Source organism: Phaenicophaeus curvirostris, chromosome 27, assembly GCF_032191515.1.
Source record: "Phaenicophaeus curvirostris isolate KB17595 chromosome 27, BPBGC_Pcur_1.0, whole genome shotgun sequence".
Lineage (NCBI taxonomy): Eukaryota > Metazoa > Chordata > Aves > Cuculiformes > Cuculidae > Phaenicophaeus > Phaenicophaeus curvirostris.
Window position 1 is genome coordinate 5,652,415 of NC_091418.1, and position 18,697 is coordinate 5,671,111.

Genomic DNA, 18,697 nt, shown 5'->3' on the forward strand with positions numbered 1-18,697 from the left:
CTTCTCGGCCCCTTCGTCCCTGCAGCATCCGTGTTTGCTGCTGGGAAACCGGAGGGGTGTTAATTAGTCCTTTAATGAGGCTGAGCAGCAGGAGTGGGACCTGCTTTCCCTATAGGAAGAATTTTTTTTGGGGGGGGTGGGGGGTGTTTCCTCCAGTTTGGGGTCTGCGAGATGGGGCGGTGGCTTCACCTCAATCTTTCCCTGTGGCCCCAGGGGCTGCTGGGGCGGGCATCGCCCCCCAGCAATGACTGGGGGACAGGAGGGTGGCAGCGGTGGGACACACACCTTTATTGCACACAGAGAGCAGCAGGCAGCGGGCGCGGGGAGGGGGAGCAGCGGCAGCGCTCGGCGGGCTGGAGCGGGGGGGGCTGCAGGGGCGCTGCCACCCCCAATTTCCCCCCCATCCCTTTTTCTTTGAAGGGGAGGAGGCGTCTCCCTGAGTTTCCCCATCCTGAATCCCAATTTCCCCCACCCCCCCCAGGTTGGCTCAATACCTGAAGGAACCTCGTACCAGGGTGTGGGGGGGTGATGACCCCCCCCCCAAAATGTCCCCATGTCCCCTCTCCCTCATGTCCATCACAGCAGGTTCTTGTTGCGTTTGGGGACGATCTTCCTCACCGTCCGGCGCTCGGAGATGTTCCTCTTGACGCGGATGGCGGGGGCGATCGGGGGCTCGGGGACAAGCGAGGGGCTGGAATGCGCTTTGGTCAAAGTCGGGGGGTCCGGGGGGGCCACCACGGGCCCCGCTTGGGCTTCCCACCCTTCCAAATCCTGGCCGCCGGCGTTGATCCACGTCTCCAGCACCTGCACGTAGGTCTCATAGCGACGTCTCTGAGGTGGAGAGGAGGATGGAGGTGACACCACCGTGTGGGGACGTCCCCTGGTGCCCCAGGGCGTCCCAGGTAAGGAATTAATTAATTAGGAATCAATCTGCCGCACCTCGTAGAGGAGATATTCCTTCTTCAGGCGGTATTCGTCCAGGTCGCGGGCTCGTCCTCGCTTGTCGGGGAGGTTGCGTTGATGCTCGTAGAGCTCCTCGGCCGCTCGCTCCATCCACGCCTCGTGGGAGCGGAGCTGCTCCTCCTGCCAGGCAGGAAAGGGGGGTTGGAGGGGTCAGATTTGGGGTGGATTGGGAGGTCCAGGGGGGATTTGGGGTGTTTTCAGCGGATTTGGGGTCTGCTGGGTCTGGGGGAGTCAGGTTTGACGTGGTTTGGGAGGTCTGAGGAGGAGAGTTTGGGGTATTTTGGGGTGCAGAGGGGAGATTTGGGGTGTTTAGGTCAGATTTAGGGTGGTTTGGGAGGATCTAGGGGGAGTTTGGGGTGATTTGGAGTCTGCTGGGTCTGCGGGGGGGTCAGATTTGGGGTGGTTTGAGAGGTCCAAGGGGGATTTGATGTGTTTTGGGGAGCAGAGGGGAGATTTGGGGTCTGTTTGGGTCAGATTTGGGGTGGATTGGGAGGTCCAAGGGGAATTTGGGGTGTTTTTGGCAGATTTGGGGTCTGCTGGGTCTGAGGGAGTCAGGTTTGGGGTGGTTTGGGAGGTCTAGGGAGGAGAGTTTGGGGTATTTTGGGGTACAGAGGGGAGATTTGGGGTGGTTTAGGTCAGATTTGGGGTGGTTTGGGAGGTCCAGGGGGAATTTGGGGGTGTTTTGGGGTGCAGAGGGGAGATGGAGGTGGTCTGGAGGCAGATTTGGGGTCTGCTGGGTCCAGGTGGGGGTAAATTTGGGGTGGTTTAGGGGCAGATTTGGGGGTTCCTGGGATCCAGGGAGGCAGATTCGGGGTGTCGGGGGGGTGGCGCTCACCGGGGGGCTGCGACTGGGGGCGGCGGGGAGGATGGGGCGGACGAAGCGGCGCTGGGACCCGACAGCGGCGGGAAAGGCGGGTGAGGAGAAGAGCGCGGCCACCAAGTTGATGCGGGAGATCCAGGAGAACATCTCCTCCGAGGTCCTGCCATGATTGAGGAGGGCGCAGGTGACGCCCTCAGCCCTCGGGGACATCTCTTTGTCCCCTCTTTGGGGTGGGGACATCACCGCTGAGGTCCAACTATGACTGAGGAAGGCATGGGCGATGCCCTCACCGTTGGAGACATCTTTGTGTCCCCCTCTTTGGGGTGGCAACATGTCCTCCAAGGTCCTACTATGACTGAGGAGGTCATGGGTGATGTCCTCACCCCCTGGAGACATCTCTGAGGTCCTACCATGACTGAGGAGGTCATGGGTGATGTCCTCACTCTTGGGGACATCTTTGTGTCCCCCCTCTTTGAAGTGGAGACACCTCCTGTGAGGTCCTACCATGACTGAGGAGGTCATGGGTGATGTCCTCACCCCCTGGAGACATCTCTGAGGTCCTACCATGACTGAGGAGGTCATGGGTGACGTCCTCACTCTTGGGGACATCTTTGTGCCCCCCCTCTTTGAAGTGGAGACACCTCCTGTGAGGTCCTACCATAACTGAGGAGGTCATGGGTGACGTCCTCACTCTTGGGGACATCTTCGTGTCCCCTCTTTGGGGTGGGGTGGCTACTCACGGGGCTTGGAAGAGGAAGACGCGCCAGTCGGCTGTCTGCAAGCGGAAGACGTTGGGGCGCTTGGTGTACTTGCTGGCGCGCTCGGCCAGGGCGTGGTGGATGCCCAAGGGCTCCTCGGCCTCGGCGCCTCCTTCCTCCTGGGGGGTCGGGAAGGGCCCTGGCTCGGAGGGGCGACGAGGGGCCCCCGTGCGCCCCCCAGGTTTGAGGAAGAAGAGGAGCGTGCCCTTCAGAACCGCCTGGAAGGGCTTCCAGCCCCGTCTGCCCCACGGTGCTGGGGGGGGAAGAAGGTGGGGGTCAGGGATGGACCCCAAAGCTTGGGCTTTGAAAGATGCACCCCCTGTCTCCCCCCCTCAAGGCTGGGTCCCCTCAGCTCAACTGACCCTACCCTTGTCCCCCACTACCCCCCAGACGCAAAGACACCCCAAACCCACCTCAAAATGCCACAAATCCACCTGAAAACACCCCAAATCCACCTCAAAATACCACAAAGCCACCCCAAAGCCACCCCAAAGCACCCCAAATCCACTCCAAAATACTGCAAATCCCCCCAAAACCCCCCAAATCCATGCCAAACCCCCCAAATCCACCCCAAAATACCAAAAATCCACCCCTACACCCCAAATCCATCCCAAATTCACCCCAAAATGCCCCAAATCCACCCCAAATCCACCCCAATGCAACCCAAAATGCCACAAATCCACCCAAAAACACCCCATATCCACCTCAAAATACCACAAATCCATCCCAAAGCACCCCAAAACCACCCCAACCCCCCCAAATCCACCACAAAATACCCCAAATCCACCCCAGAACACCACAAATCCACCTCAAAATACCAGAAATCCATCCCAAAATACCCCAAATCCAACCCAAAACATCCAAAATCCACCCTGAAATACCACAAATCCACCCCAACCCCCCCAAATCCACCCAAAGCACCCCAAATCCATCCCAACCCCCCCAAATCCACCCAAAGCACCCCAAATCCACCCCAAAACATGGTAAATCCACCTCAAAACCCCCCAAATCCACCCCAAAGCATCAAAAATCCACCCCAAACCCCCCAAATCCAGCCTAGAACACAGTAAATCCACCTCAAAAAATGCCAAATCCACCCCAAACACCCCAAATCCACCTTAAAACACCCCAAATCCACCTCAAAATACCCCAAATCCAACCCAAACACCACAAATCCCCCCAAAATACCACAAATCCACCCCGAAATACCAAAAATCCACCCCTACACCCCAAATCCATCCCAAATTCACCCCCAAATACCCCAAATCCACCCAATATACCCCAAATCCACTCCAAATCCACCCCAATGCACCCCAAATCCACCCCAAAATGCCACAAATCCACCTCAACATACCCCAAATCCACCCCAAAATACCACAACTCCACCCCAAAACACCCTGAATCCACCAAAACCACCCTAAATCCACCCCAGAGCACCCCAAATCCACCCCAAAACACCCCAAATCCAGCCCAACCCCCCCCAAATCCACCTCAAAATCCCACAAATCCACCCCAAAATCCCCCAAATCCACCCCAAACCACCCCAAATCCACCCCAAAGCACCAAAAATCCACCCCAACCCCCCCAGATCAGCCCCTGAACCCCCAAATTGTCCCCCCCCCCTCACTTTTTTTGCCGTCGGCCTCGGCCAGCACCTTCCTGGCCAGGCAGCCCCGGCGGTAGGTGACGGCCCCCGGTCCCCCCGGCAGCTCCAGGCTGGGGTGGCTCTTCTTACGGCCGAGGGGGGCCAAGCCGCCCCCCCCAGAGGCTTCTTCCTCCTCCTCCTCATCCCTGTGGGGGGGTTCTCAGCGTCACCAAGTGCCCCCCCAGCCCCATCTCCCCCCCCCATCACCCCATCACCCCAATACTCACACTGCCCACGCCAGCTTCTCGTTGCGGATGGAGCTGTAGAGAGCCTGGGGGGGGAATAATGGGGTTCAGGGGGGAAATAGTGGGGTTATGGGGGAAAAAGTGGGGTTCATAGGGGAAATAGTGGGATTTGGGGGGAAAAAGTGGGGTTTGGGGGAAGAAGTGGGGTTCAGATGGGAAATAGTGGGGTTCAGAGGGGAAATAGTGGGGTTGGGGGGGAAAAATTGGGGTTCAGGGGGGAAAAGTGCGGTTCAGAGGGGAAATAGTTGGATTGGGGGGAAAAAATGGGGTTCGGGGGGGAAAAGTGGGGTTCGGGGGGGAAAATGTGGGGTTCAGGGGGGAAGGGTGGGATTAGGGGGGAAATAGTGGGGTTCGGGGGGGAACATGGGGTTCAGGGGGGGAAATGTGGGGTTCAGAGGGGAAATAGTTGTGTTAGAGGGGAAAAAGTGATGTTCGGGGGGGAAAACGTGGGGTTCAGGGGGGAAAATGTGGGGTTCAGAGGGGAAATAGTGGGGTTGGGGGAAAAAGTGGGTTTCGGGGGGGGAAAAGTGGGGTTAGGGGGAGAAAGTGGGGTTCTGGGGGGAAATAGTGGGGTTCGGGGGGGAAAACGTGGGGTTCAGGGGGGAAAACGTGGGGTTCAGAGGGGAAATAGTGGTGTTAGGGGGGAAAACATGGGGTTGGGGTGGAAAAATTGGGGTTCAGGGGGGAAAATGTGGGGTTCAGGGGGGAAATAGTTGGGTTAGGGGGGAAAAGTGGGGTTCAGGGGGGAAAATGTGGGGTTTGGGGGGGAAAACATGGGATTCAGAGGGGAAATAGTGGGGTTAGGGGGAAAATAGTGGGATTAGGGGGGAAAAAGTGGGGTTCAGGGGGGAAATAGTGGGGTTAGGGGGGAAAAAGTGGGGTTCAGGGAGGAAAACATGGGATTCAGAGGGGAAATAGTGGGATTAGGGGGGAAATAGTGGGATTAGGGGGGAAAAAGTGGGGTTCAGGGAGGAAAACATGGGATTCAGAGGGGAAATAGTGGGGTTAGGGGGGAAATAGTGGGATTAGGGGGGAAAATGTGGGGTTTTGGGGGGAAAAAGTGGGGTTCGGGGGGGTCAGAAGGGTGCCCCCCCTTTTCGAACCCCAGCAACCTTGAGCTGCTCCTTGGGGAAGTCGTGTCCGTCCATCATCCCGCTGAGGTTGGTGACGAACTCCGCGCTGGTCATGGGGCGGCCGAGGCGCTGCGGGGGGGACAAACAGGTGGGTGCCCCCCCTCTTTTTTTTTATTTTTGATTTTTGCACCCCAAAAATGGCAGGAAAGTGGTTTTTTTGGGGGGTTCCTTCCCTTCCTTTTACCTGTCCGTGGAGGTCGGTGTTGAGCAGCATGAGGGCACACGTCAGGGAGTGCGTGGCGTCTGCGGGAGGAAAAGGGGGGTCAGGGGACCCCCAAAGATGCTCCAACAGCTGCCCCCCAGGTCCCCAAATCTACCCCCAAATCACCCCAACCCCTAAACCACCCCAAACCCCCAATGTGCCCCCAAACCACCCCAAATCCACCCCCCAAAATCCCAATCCGTCCCCAAACACCCCAAATCTGCCCCCAAATCCCAAACCACCCCAAATCTGAACCCCCAAAACACCAACCTCCCCCCAAACCACCCCAAACCCACCCCCCAAAACCCCAATCTGTCCCCAAACACCCCAAATCTGCTCCCAAAATCCCCAATCTGTCCCCAAACACCCCAAATCTGCCCCCAAATCCTAAACCTCCCCAAATCTGCCCCTTAAACCATCAACTTCCCCCCAAATCGCCCCAAATCCCCACCCCAAAACCCCAATCTGTCCCCAAACACCCCTAATCTGACCCCAAACTCCCCAATCTGCCCCCAAACCACCCCAAATCTGCCCCCAAATCCCAAATCTGCCCCCCAAAAACCCTAAATGTGCCCCCAACCCCCCAATCTGCCCCCAAACACCATAAATCTGCCCCCCAAACTTCCCAATCTGCCCCAAACCTGATTCCCTGTGTGGGACTGGGGAGGGGTTTTGGGGGGAAGGGGCTGGGTGGGGGGTTCTGGGGGTACCCAAGGGGTTCTGAGGGTGCCTGGGGGATTCTGGGGGTACCCAGGGGGTTCTAGGGGTGCCACTAGGGGTGCCAGGGGGGGTTCTGGGGGTACCCAGGGGGTTCTGGGGCTGCCTGGGGGGGTTCTGGGGGTAGCCGGGGGGGTTCTAGGGGTACCTGGGGGGTTCTCGGGGTGCCCAGGGGGGTTCTAGGGGTACCCGGAGGGTTCTGGGGGTGCTGGGGGGTGGTTCTAGGGGTACCCGGGGGTTCTGAGGGTGCCGCAGGGGTTCTGGGGGTGCTGGTAGGGGTTCTAGGGCTACCTGGGGGGTTCTGGGGGTACCTGGGGGGGTTCTAGGGCTACCTGGGGGGTTCTGGGGGTGCCTGGGGGGTTCTGGGGGTGCCTGGGGGGGTTCTAGGGCTACCTGGGGGGTTCTGGGGGTGCCTGGGGGGTTCTGGGGGTACCTGGGGGGGTTCTAGGGCTACCTGGGGGGTTCTGGGGGTGCCTGGGGGGTTCTAGGGGTACCTGGGGGGTTCTGGGGGTGCCGGGGGTGGTTCTGGGGGTCCCTGGGGGGTTCTGGGGGTGCAGTGGGGGTTCTAGGGGTACCCGGGGGGTTCTGGGGGTACCTGGGGGGGTTCTAGGGCTACCTGGGGGGTTCTGGGGGTGCCTGGGGGGGTTCTAGGGCTACCTGGGGGGTTCTGGGGGTGCCTGGGGGGTTCTGGGGGTACCTGGGGGGGTTCTAGGGCTACCTGAGGGGTTCTGGGGGTGCCTAGGTGGGTTCTAGGGGTACCTGGGGGGTTCTGGGGGTGCCGGGGGTGGTTCTGGGGGTCCCTGGGGGGTTCTGGGGGTGCAGTGGGGGTTCTAGGGGTACCCGGGGGGTTCTGGGGGTACCTGGAGGGGTTCTAGGGCTACCTGGGGGGTTCTGGGGGTGCCTGGGGGGGTTCTAGGGGTACCCGGGGGGTTCTGAGGGTGCCCAGGGGGTTCTAGGGGCACCTGAGGGGTTCTGGGGGTGCCTGGGGGGGGTTCTAGGGGTACCCGGGGAGTTCTGGGGGTGCCGGGGGTGGTTCTGGGGGTCCCTGGGGGGTTCTGGGGGTGCAGTGGGGGTTCTAGGGGTACCTGGGGGATTCTGGGGGTGCCGGGGGGGTGGTCTGGGGGTGCCCGGCGGTTCTGGGGGTACCCAAGGGGTTCTCGGGGTGCCAGGGGGGGTTCTAGGGGTACCCGGGGGGTTCTAGGGGCACCTGAGGGGTTCTGGGGGTGCCTGGGTGGGTTCTAGGGGTACCTGGGGGGTTCTGGGGGTGCAGTGGGGGTTCTAGGGGTACCTGGGGGGTTCTGGGGGTGCCGGAGGGGTGGTCTGGGGGTGCCCGGGGGTTCTGGGGGTACCCAAGGGGTTCTTGGGGTGCCAGGGGGGTTCTAGGGGTACCCGGGGGGTTCTGGGAGTGCCTGGGGGCGGTTCTAGGGGTACCCAGGGAGTTCTGGGGGTGCCGGGGGGGTTCTGGGGGTAGCTGGGGGGTTCTGGGGGTGCCGGGAGAGGGGTCTGGGGGTACCTGGGGGGTTCTGGGGGTGCCTGGGGGGGTTCTGGGGGTAGCCGGGGGGGTTCTAGGGGTACCTGGGGGGTTCTGGGGGTGCCCAGAGGGGTTCTAGAGGTACCCGGGGGGTTCTGGGGGTGCTGGGGGGGTTCTGGGGGTGCTCGGGGGGTTCTGGGGGGCTCACCCGGGGAGGGGAAGGCGCCGGGGTTGCAGCGATGGTAGCGGCGAGAGAAGTGGCCGAGGATGCGCTCGCGCTCCTGCGTCTCGCCCGTCAGCACCAGCGCCTGCAGGAAGGACCTGCCCCCCCCCCCCACCCCCAAACCCCACGATTAGTGGGGGGCCCCCCCTAAAAACACCTATTCCCCCACCAGGACCCCCCCACCCCTAGATCCTGGCTGCACCCCTAACCTCGAATCCAACCCCCCAGACCCCAAATCTTCCCCCACCAGAGCCTGGAAGACCCTAAATCTGCCCCCCCCCCCGCCCCCAACAAACCCCATTCCCCCTGAACCCCCAAACTGGGACCCCCCCCAGCTCCAGCAGAGCTTCCCACACCAGGACCCCCCAAATCTGTGCCCCAGGACCCCAAATCTGCCCCCCATGGAACCCAGCAGACGCTAAATCTGCCCTTTTGACCTCAAAACACCCCAAATTTGCCCCCCCAGGACCCCAATCTGCCCCCTCAGCCCCAGAACACCCCAAATTTGCTCCCCCGACCCCAAATCTGCCCCCCAGACCCCAAATCTGCCCCCCAACCCCAAAACTTTCCCCCCCAATCTCAGCAAATCTGACCTTAGACCCCAAATCTGCTCTTAGACCCCCAAACACCCCAAATCTGGCCCCCCCGACCCCAAATCTGCCCCTCCTGACCCCCGAGTACCCCAAACCTGACCCCTATGGATACCAAATCTACTCTCAGACCCCAAAGTACCCCAAAAAATGACCCTCCTGGCCCCAAATCTGCCCCCGTGGACCCCACCAGACCCCAAATCCACCCCCAGACCCCAAACCTGCCCCCCTGACCCTCAAACCTCCCCCCCCCGCCAAACCCAAAACTCAGCAGACCCCAAATCTGCCCCCTGTGGACACCCCATCTGTCCCTCCTGACCCCAAAACACCCCAAATCTGCCCCCCCGACCCCAAGTCTGCCCCCCTCAACCCCCAAGTACCCCAAATCTGGCCCCTCCAACCCCAAGTCTGCCCCCCCCAGGCCCCCCCATCTCCCTAAATCTGCCCCCCTGGCCCCCAACAGCCCCAAACCACCTCAAATCTCTCCTCCCATCAGCTCCAACAACCCCCCCACCCCACTATCAATTTTTTGGGGGGGGGCCACCCCCACCAGCCCTACCTGAGCGCCTGATCCAGCGTTTGGCCCCCAAACTGGAAGAAATCCAGGTATTCCTGAGCCACCATCGCGCTGAAATCGTTGCTGGGGGGGGGAGAGATGACTTGAAGGAGGGTCCCCAACCCCACGAACCCCCCCAAAAGTGTGTCCCCCCTCCCAATTCCTTACTTCTTGCGGAGGAACGAGGCCACTTGGGACTTTTTGAAGCCGTCGAGGTGGAAAAGGCGAGCGGCCAAGCGCTGCGCCTCCCCTCGCTGTCTCTGCCCCCCCTCGTTTGGCAGCGACGGTGGCACCGGGGACCCCCCGGGCTGGCAGCTGCGGGGGGAGAAGGAGGATTTTTGGATTGGGGGGGTGGGTCCCCTTGATTCTGCCCTGCTGGGGTGGGAGGGGATAGGGGAAATGGGGTTTTTGGGGGGGGGCAGGGGAAATGGGGGGGGCTAGGGGGTGGAAAAGGGGCTGGGGGGGTGGTTGGTGGACAGACAGACAGAACAGAGAGTGGTTTGGGGGGTCAGGAGGTCTTTTAAGGGGGGTCCCCCTTGATTCTGACCTGTTGGGGTGGGAGGGGATGGGGGGAAATAGGGGAAATGGGGTTTTTGGGGGGGATTGGGGGGGTCAGGGGAAATGGGGGGGGCTAGGGGGTGGAAAAGGGGCTTGGGGGGGTGGTTGGTGGACAGACAGACAGAACAGAGATTGGTTTGGAGGCGGAGGATGGGGAATGGGGGGGCAGATGGGTGGTGAGGGGACAGGGGGCTGGGGGGGGTTGGGGGGACAGACAGACAGACAGACGGGGTCAGGGGGCATGAGCAAGTGTTTGTGGGGACAAGGGTTCTGGTGGGACAGACAGACAGACACAGGGGCCACGGGGGGACAGACAGGGCGTTGGGATGGGATTTGAGGGAATAGAGAGAAGGGGAGGACAGACAGACAGAGAGGGGTGGGGGGACAGAGGGACAGATGGGGGGTGTGGGGGGACAGAGGGCTCTGGGGGGCAGAGGGGACTGGAAGGGGACAGACGGACACTGGGGGGACACATACAGGGCTCTGGGGGTACAGAGTTGGGGGACAGAGCAGGGGGACACACAGGGCTCGGGGGGGGGGGGCAGGGGGTGCCCCATGGCAGGGGGTGCATGTCCCTCACCCCTGGGTGCTGTCGGGGGGCTCCGGCAGGGGCTCCTCGCCCATCTTGGGGGGCTGCTCCTCCATGGTGGGGGGCGACGGGGGGGGGGCATGTACCATGTGCCCCCCCGGGGACACCGGGAGCCACGCAGCCGTGGGAGGGGCCCCTCGGGACCCCCGGGCAAACCCTGGCCCCAGGGGACCCCGGGGTGGCAGGGACGGGAGGGGGGACGGGGGGGTCAGGGGGCTCGAGGGGGGCAGGACCCCCCCTCCCAGGGGCTGAAATTGGGGTTTGGGGGGGGTCTGGGGGTGATCAGGGGGGGTCAGGGGGCTAGGAGGAGGCTGGACTCCCCCTCCTAGAGGCTCAAATTGGGGTTTGGGGGAGGTCTGGGAGTGACCCGGGGGGGTCAGGGGGCTGGGGGGTCCTCCCAGGGGATGAGATGGGGGTTTGAGGGGGGTCTGGGGATGATCTGGGGGAGTCAGGGGGCTCGGAGGGGGCTGGAACCCCCCTCCTAGAGGTTGAAATTGGGGTTTGAGGGGGGTCTGAGGGTGATCTGGGGGGGTCAGGGGGCTGTGAGGGGGCAGGACTCCCCCTCCCAGGGGTTGAAAAGGGGATTTGGGGGGGGGCTGGGGGTGACCCGGGGGGGTCAGGGGGCTGGGGGGTCCTCCCAGGGGATGAGATAGGGGTTTGAGGGAGGACTGGGGGTGATCTGGGGGGGTCAGAGGACTCTGAGGGGGCTGGATCCCCCCTCCCAAGGGATGAGATTGGGATTTGGGGGGCATCTGGGGGTGATCCGAGGGGGTCAGGGGGTTGGGGGGGGGCAGGACTCCCCCTTCCAGGGGCTGAGATGGGAGTAACGGGGGGCTGGGGGGAGGCTGGAGGTGTTCTGGGGGTGTCAAGTGGGTGGGGGGGCCCTGTGTGTCCTCCCCCGGGGTGAGGTCCAGCAGGGTCGGGGGCTCGGGGGGGTCCCATTCCGGGCTGGGGGGGCAGTGCACCCCTCCTCCCCGGGGATGATTTGGGGGGCTGGGGAGGGGCTGGAGGTGATCTGGGGGGGTCAGCGGGCTGGGGGGTCCCCGGTCATTTCCCCCTGGGGTGGGGGGCTCAGGGGCATCCTGGTGTTCCCATTGCAGGCTAGGGGGGTCCCAGTGTCCCCCTTTCAGAGTTGGGGGTTCAGGGGAGTCCCTGTCCCCGTATTCTGGGCTGAGGGGGTGCCCAGATCCAAGGGCCTCATCCGGGGGGGGCCGGAGCTCCAGGATGGGGGGTTTGAGGGGTCCTGGGGGTGGAGAAGACACATTGAGGTGGGGGGCGATCCCCATCAGTGCTGGTGCCCCCCCCGAAAAGCCCCAGGGCTGGAGGTCTCCACACTCACCGAGGTCCCCTCCAGCCAGGGGGCACCCAAGGGTTGGGGGGGGGCAGGCGGGGGAGGGCCCCCCCTGCCCCACGGCGCCGTGGGGCCGGTAAAGGGGCACCCAGCGGGCACCCATGGGCGCCAGCCCCCGGCTCTGGAAGAGTGGGTTCGTGTGGAAGTGGGGCTCCTCCTCCTCCTCCAGGTCCTCAGCGTCTTCCTCACGGGAGGAGCAGCCATTGGCGTCTTCATCATCATCATCATCATCATCATCATCATCATCATCCTCATCATCCTCATCATCATCCTCCTCTTCACTGCTTTTGGGGGCCTGGTGGTCAGGTGAGGGGGGTCCATCCACGGGCATGGACTTGGGTGAGATGCTCCCATCCGTGGGCATGGCCTTGGGCGAGATGCCCTCATCCACGAGTGAGAACCTGGGTGAGATGTTCCCATCCGTGGGCATGGCCTTGGGCGAGATGCCCTCATCCGTGGGCAGGAACTTGGGAGAAATGCTTCTATCCACAGGCACATGCTCCTGCGAGACGGTCTCATCTGTGGGCGTGAACTTGGGTGAGACGCTCTCATCCATGCATACGAACTTGGGTGAGATGCTCCTATCCATGGGCACACGCTCCTGTGAGATGGTTCCATCTGTGGGCATGAACGTGAGCGAGATGCTCCTTTCCATGGGCATAAACCTGGGCGAGATGGTCCCATCTACGGGCGTGATCGTGGGTGAGATACTCCTATCCGTGGTCAAGGCCTTGAGCGTGATGCTCTTGGCCATAGGCACGTGCTCCTGTGAGGTGGTCCCCTCCATCAGCATGGACTTAGGCGATATGGTCCCATCTATCAGCACATGGTCTTTCAAGACGGCCTCTTCCATAGGCAGGTACGTGGGGGAGATGCTCCCATCTGTAGGCCCACAGCCACGGTGCTCATGTGAGATGCTCCCACTTGTGGACATGTGGAAGATGCTCTCATGTGTCGGTCCACGGTCTTGGTGCTTGTGCAAGATGCTCTCGTTCATGGGCACAGACTCGGGCGAGACGGTCCCACCCTTGGGGACGTGCTCGTGTGAGACGTTCCCCTCTGTAGGCACGTGGCTACAATGCTCTTGTGAGACGCTCCCACCTGTAGACATGTGGAAGATGCTCTCATATGTGGATCCACAGCCCAGGTGCTCATGCAAGATGCTCCCATCTGTAGGCATAAATTTGGGCAAGATGCTCTCCTCTGTGGACCCAGGACTATGCCAGATGTGTGAGACGCTCTCCTCTATGGACCCAGGACCACATTGCTGGTGCGAGATGTTCTCCTCTGTGGACCCAGGGCCGTGCCAAAGCTGTGAGATGCTCTCCTTTGTAGACCCAGGACCACGCTGCTGGTGTGAAACGCTATCCTCTGTGGACCCTGGATCACATTGCTGGTGTGAGACGCTCTCCTCTATGGACCCAGGACCACGTTGCTGGTGTGAGATGCTCTCTGTGGAACCAGGACCATGTTGCTGATGCGAGATGCTCCCCTCTACAGACCTAGGACCATGTTGCTGGTGTGAGATGTTCTCCTCTGTGGACCCAGGATAACACCAAAGGTGTGAGATGCTCTCCTCTATAGACCCAGGACCACGTTGCTGGTGTGAGATGCTCACCTCTACAGACCCAGGATAACACCAAAGGCGTGAGATGCTCTCCTCTATAGACCCAGGACCACGTTGCTGGTGTGAGATGCTCTCCTCTACAGACCCAGGATAACACCAAAGGCGTGAGATGCTCTCTGTGGACTCAGGACCACATCGATGGTGTGAGATGCTCCCCTCTATAGACCTAGGACCATGTTGCTGGTGTGAGATGCTCTTCTCTGTGGACCCTGGATCACATTGCTGGTGTGAGATGCTCTCCTCTGTGGACTCAGGACCACGTTGCTGGTGTGAGATGTTCTCCTCTGTGGACCCAGGATAACACCAAAGGTGTGAGATGCTCTCCTCTGTGGACCCAGGACCACGTTGCTGGTGTGAGATGCTCACCTCTATAGACCTAGGACCACGTTGCTGGTGTGAGGTGCTCTCCTCTGTGGACCCTGGATCACATTGCTGGTGTGAGGTGCTCTCCTCTGTGGACTCAGGACCACGTTGCTGGTGTGAGATGCTCTCCTCTGTGGACCCAGGACCACGTTGCTGGTGTGAGACGCTCCCCTCTATAGACCTAGGACCACGTTGCTGGTGTGAGACGCTCTCCTCTGTGGACCCAGGACCACGTTGCTGGTGTGAGACGCTCTCCTCTACAGATCCAGGATAACACCAATGGTGTGAGACGCTCTCTGTGGACTCAGGACCACACTGCTGGTGTGAGATGCTCCCCTCTATAGACCTCGGACCACGTTGCTGGTGTGAGATGCTCTCCTCTGTGGACCCAGGACCACGTTGCTGGTGTGAGATGCTCTCCTCTACAGATCCAGGATAACACCAACGGTGTGAGACGCTCTCTGTGGACTCAGGACCACGTTGCTGGTGTGAGATGCTCCCCTCTATAGACCTCGGACCACGTTGCTGGTGTGAGGTGCTCTCCTCTGTGGACTCAGGACCACATTGGTGGTGCGAGATGCTCTCCTCTACAGACCCAGGATAACACCAAAGGTGTGAGACGCTCTCTGTGGACTCAGGACCACGTTGCTGGTGTGAGATGCTCCCCTCTATAGACCTCGGACCACGTTGCTGGTGTGAGGTGCTCTCCTCTGTGGACTCAGGACCACATCGATGGTGTGAGATGCTCCCCTCTATAGACCTAGGACCACGTTGCTGGTGTGAGGTGCTCGCCTCTGTGGACCCTGGATCACATTGCTGGTGTGAGGTGGTCTCCTCTGTGGACCCAGGACCATGTTGCTGGTGTGAGATGCTCTCCTCTACAGACCCAGGACCACGTTGCTGGTGTGAGATGCTCTCCTCTGTGGACCCAGGACCACACTGATGGTGTGAGATGCTCTCCTGTATAGACCCAGGATAACACCAAAGGTGTGAGACGCTCTCTGTGGACTCAGGACCACATCGATGGTGTGAGATGCTCCCCTCTATAGACCTCGGACCACGATGCTGGTGTGAGGTGCTCTCCTCTGTGGACCCAGGACCACGTTGCTGATGTGAGATGCTCTCCTCAGCGCTCTGTGTGGTGGCTGCGGCGCCACGGCTGCGGCTCCAGCTGTCCTGGGGTGCCTGGTTGTGGTCACCATCATCCAGGTGCCCCTCGATGGCTCCTTGCAGCTCCCAAACGCAGAGCTGGGCTTGCACCAGGCTGGCCCAGAAGACGTCGGTGCCGGTGGGCGCCACGGTGGGCGCCACAGAGGGCACCACCGAGGTCACCCCCTTGTCCCCCGCTCCCGAGAAGACAATGGCGTCCTGCGCCACCAGGACCCCCGTGGTGGTGGGGCTGGTGGGGGTGGTGGCCGTGGGCTCCATGGTGTGGTGGCCGCGGCTACAGCCACCCAGCCGCGGCGAGACGGCAGCTGCCCCGTGTCCATCGCGGCGGCGCGACGCTCGGCCCCATGGCGGGGACAGCCCTGTGGGGACAGCAGAGTGAGGGGGCAGGAGAGGAAGAGGAGGGGAGGAGGAAGAGAGAGACGGGGGAGGGAGGGAGGAGAGAGGGAGAGAGGGAAGGAGGAAGAAGGGAGGGAGGAAGGAGGGAGAAAGGGAAGGAAGAAGGAGGGAGGGAGGGAGGGAGGAAGGAAAAAAGGATGAAGGAAGGAGAGAGGGAGAGAGGAATGGAGGAAGGAGGGAGGGAGGAAGGAAGGAGGGAGGGAGGAGAGAGGGAGAGAGGGAAGGAGGAAGAAGAGAGGGAGGAAGGAGGGAGAAAGGGAAGGAGGGAGGAAGGAGGGAGAAAGGGAAGGAGGGAGGGAGGGAGGGAGGGAGGAAGGAAGGAAAAAAAGATGAAGGAAGCAGAGAGGGAGAGAGGGAAGGAGGAAGAAGGGAGGGAGGAAGGAGGGAGAAAGGGAAGGAGGAAGGAGGGAGAGAGGAAGGAGGGAAAAAAGGATGAAGGAAGGAGAGAGGGAGAGAGGGAAGGAGGGAGGAAGAAGAGAGGGAGAGAGGAATGGAGGAAGGAGGGAGGGAGGAAGGAAGGAGGGAGGGAGAAACGCAAAAAGGATGGAGGAAGGAGAGAGGGAGAGAGGGAAGGAGGGAGGGAAGGAGGGAGGAAGATGAGGGAGAGAGGAATGGAGGAAGGAGGGAGGGAGGGAGAAAGGAAGGAGGGAGGGAGGAGAGAGGGAGAAAGGGAAGGAGGAAGGAGGGAGGGAGAGAGGAGGGAGGGAGGAAAAAGAGGGGGGAAGGAGGGAGGAAGGTGAGAGGGAGAGGGAAGAAGGAAGGGAGGAAGGAAGAAGGAAAGAAGGAGGGAGGGAGGGAGGAAGGAGAGAGGGAGAGAGGAAGGAAGGATGCAAGGATGGAGGAATAAAGATGGGAGAAGGATGGAGGAAAGGAAGGAGAGAGAGGGAGGGAGAAGGGAAAGAAGGAGGAGGGAAGGATGGAGGAAGAAAAGACGTAGGAAAGGAGGGAGGGAGGGAAAGACAAAGAAAGGAGGCAGGAAGAAAAGAGGGAGGAAGAGAAGAAGGGAAGGATGGAAGGATGGAGGAAGGAGAGAGGAAGAAAGGAGAGAGAAGGATGGAGGGAAGGAAGAAGAGAGAGGGAGGGAGAAGGGAAAGGGGCAAGGAGGAAGGAGAGAAGGAGGGAAGGAAGAATGGAGGGGGAGTGGAGGGAGAAGGTAGGAAAGAGGAGGGGGAGGAGGGATGGAGGAAGAAGGGAGGGAGGTTGGAGGGAGGGATGAAGGGAGGAGGAAGACTGGGAGGGAGGGAAGGATGAAAGAAGGAAGGACGGAGGGAGAAGGGAAGGAGGAAGGACAGGGGGAGGAAGGAGGAGGGGGAAGGAAGGATGGAGGAAGAAGAGAGGAAGGAGGGAGGGGGCCGGGAGAGGGAAGGAGGAGAGAAGGGTGGAGGGAGGGACCAGAGGAGGAAGGAGGGATGGAAGGAGGAGGCGGAGCGGGGAGGAAAGCGTGGGGAGGGGGCGAGGGGGGCACCTGCAGCATGGGGGGGGCAAGCACCCCCCCCCCCCAGCACCCACACCCTGACCTGCACCCCGCGTCACCCCAGGGCCCCGCGTCACAGCCCCCACGTCACCCGCGTCACCGCAGCCACCGCTGGGCTTCCGGCCTCGCTGGGGCAGGAAAGGGGGATGGGAACTGGGGGGGGGGGAACAACACCCCAACTGACACCCCCCCACTGCACCCCACACTGAACCCTACCCTGCACCCCACATAGACAGCATGGAGCACAACCCCATAGCAGCCATCAGAGAATCCACTACCGTTTGCGAGGTTGCACACACACACACCACCCCCAGCATCCTGGTCCCCAGGGTGAGGACACCTCAACCGACACCCCCCCCCCACTGCACCCCACTCTGTGCCCCACAAGGAGCACAACCCCATAGCAGCCACCAGAGAATCCACCACCATAGTGGTGGGGGGAAGGGGGGGTACAGCTCACCCCCTCCAGCACCCCAGGGGGACAACGAACCCCGCTTATAACACCTTGGGGTTCCCCCCCACCCCTTAGGGTCCCCCCAGAGCCCCCCATAACCCCTTGGGGTCCCCATGGGCTTTGGGGGGGGGGGGGGCAAACGGCTTGGGGGATGTCAAGGGGTTTTGGGGGTCCTTGAGGGGTTTTGGGGGGAACCTGTAGGGGTTTTGGGTGGTCCCAACAGGTTTTGGGGACCCCAAGGGGTTTTTGGGGATCTCAAGAGTTTTTTGGGGGGTCCTCAAGGGGTTCTGGGGTGTCCCAAGGGTTTTAGGGGGGGACCCAAGGGCTTTTGGGGACCTCAAGGGGTTTTAGGGGGACCTGAGGGGTTAGAGGGGGTCCCTCAAGGGGTTTTGGAGTCCCCTGAGGGGTTTGAGGGACTCAAAGGTGTTTGGAGGGGACCCTCAAGGAGCTTTGGGGGGTCCCAAGGGGCTTGGGGGAACCCAAAGTGTTTTGGGGGATCTTCAAATGATTTTGGGGGACCCGAGGGGTTTTGGGGATCCTCAAGGGATTTTTGGGGCGACCTGAGGGCTTTTGGGGATACCAAGGGGGTTAGGGGGGATCTAAGAGGTTTTGGGGGACCCTTGAGGGGTTTTGAGGGGACCCGAAGGGTTTGGGGGAGTCAAAGGTGTTTAGGGGGACCCGAGGGGTTTTGGGGGACCTTCAAGTGTTTTGGGGGGACCCGAGGGGTTTTGGGGGCATCGAGGGCTTTCAGGGACTCCGAGGCGTTTGGGGGGGGTCCTGAGAGATTTGGGGGTCCTCTTGGGGCTTTTGAGGGGGACCCTCAAGAGTTTTGGGGGTTCTAGGGGATCAAAGGATTATGGGGGGACCTGAGGGGTTTTGGGGACCCCAAGGGGTTTTGTGGGGACCTGAGCGGTGTTGGGGGGGTTCAAAGGTGTTTGGGGGGACCCTCAAGGGGTTTTGGGGGGAGCCTAAGGTCTTTTAGGGATCCCAAGGGATTTTTGGGGGACGCAAGGGATTTGGGGGTGCCTAAGGGGCTTTGGGGGAACCTGAGGGCTTTGGGGATCCCAAGGGGGTTTGGGGAATCCCAAGGGGTTTTGGGGAGTCCCAAGAGTTTGGGGGCTCCGAAGGATTTTGGGAGCTCCGAAGGGTTTTGGGGGAACCTGAGGGGTTTGGGGGATCCCAAGGGATTTTGAGGGGCTCAAAGGTGTTTGGGGGGGACCCTCAAGGGGTTTTGGTGGGGGGGGACCTGAGAGGTTTTGGGGGATCTTCAATTGATTTTGGGGGTTTCGGGGATCCCGAGGGGAGCCCCCCCCACTCCCTCCCCCCACCCCCCACTCCCTCCCCCCCCCACTCCCTCCCCCCCCTCACTCCCCCCTTACCGGCACGGCCGGC

At 61.4% G+C, this 18,697-nt stretch overlaps 1 protein-coding gene across 1 annotated transcript; it reads right to left on the bottom strand.

Annotated features, from left to right (window-relative positions):
• Position 1: 1 nt before the first annotated feature.
• Positions 2-18,697, bottom strand: LOC138731512 (uncharacterized). The gene is made up of 14 exons (XM_069877476.1): positions 18,685-18,697; positions 11,810-15,340; positions 10,462-11,713; positions 9,492-9,638; positions 9,327-9,407; positions 8,163-8,275; positions 5,749-5,807; positions 5,544-5,633; positions 4,414-4,457; positions 4,169-4,332; positions 2,524-2,794; positions 1,799-1,943; positions 940-1,083; positions 2-831 (listed from the first exon to the last, which is right to left on the bottom strand). Exons 2-14 carry the CDS (start codon positions 15,237-15,239, stop codon positions 577-579), a joined length of 6,195 nt encoding a protein of 2,064 aa, XP_069733577.1. The 5' UTR covers positions 15,240-15,340; positions 18,685-18,697; the 3' UTR covers positions 2-576.

What these genes read in the sequence shown, in the direction of transcription:
- LOC138731512 (XM_069877476.1), bottom strand. Translation starts at nt 15,239, where the DNA reads ATGGAGCCCACGGCCACCACCCCCACCAGCCCCACCACCACGGGGGTC. An exon ending in GCCTCGTTCCTCCGCAAGAA is followed by an intron (nt 9,408 to 9,491) that starts GTAAGGAATTGG and finishes TCCCCCCCCCAG; the next exon opens with CAACGATTTCAGCGCGATGG. An exon ending in CGAGGCCGACGGCAAAAAAA is followed by an intron (nt 2,795 to 4,168) that starts GTGAGGGGGGGG and finishes TTCCCCCCCCAG; the next exon opens with CACCGTGGGGCAGACGGGGC.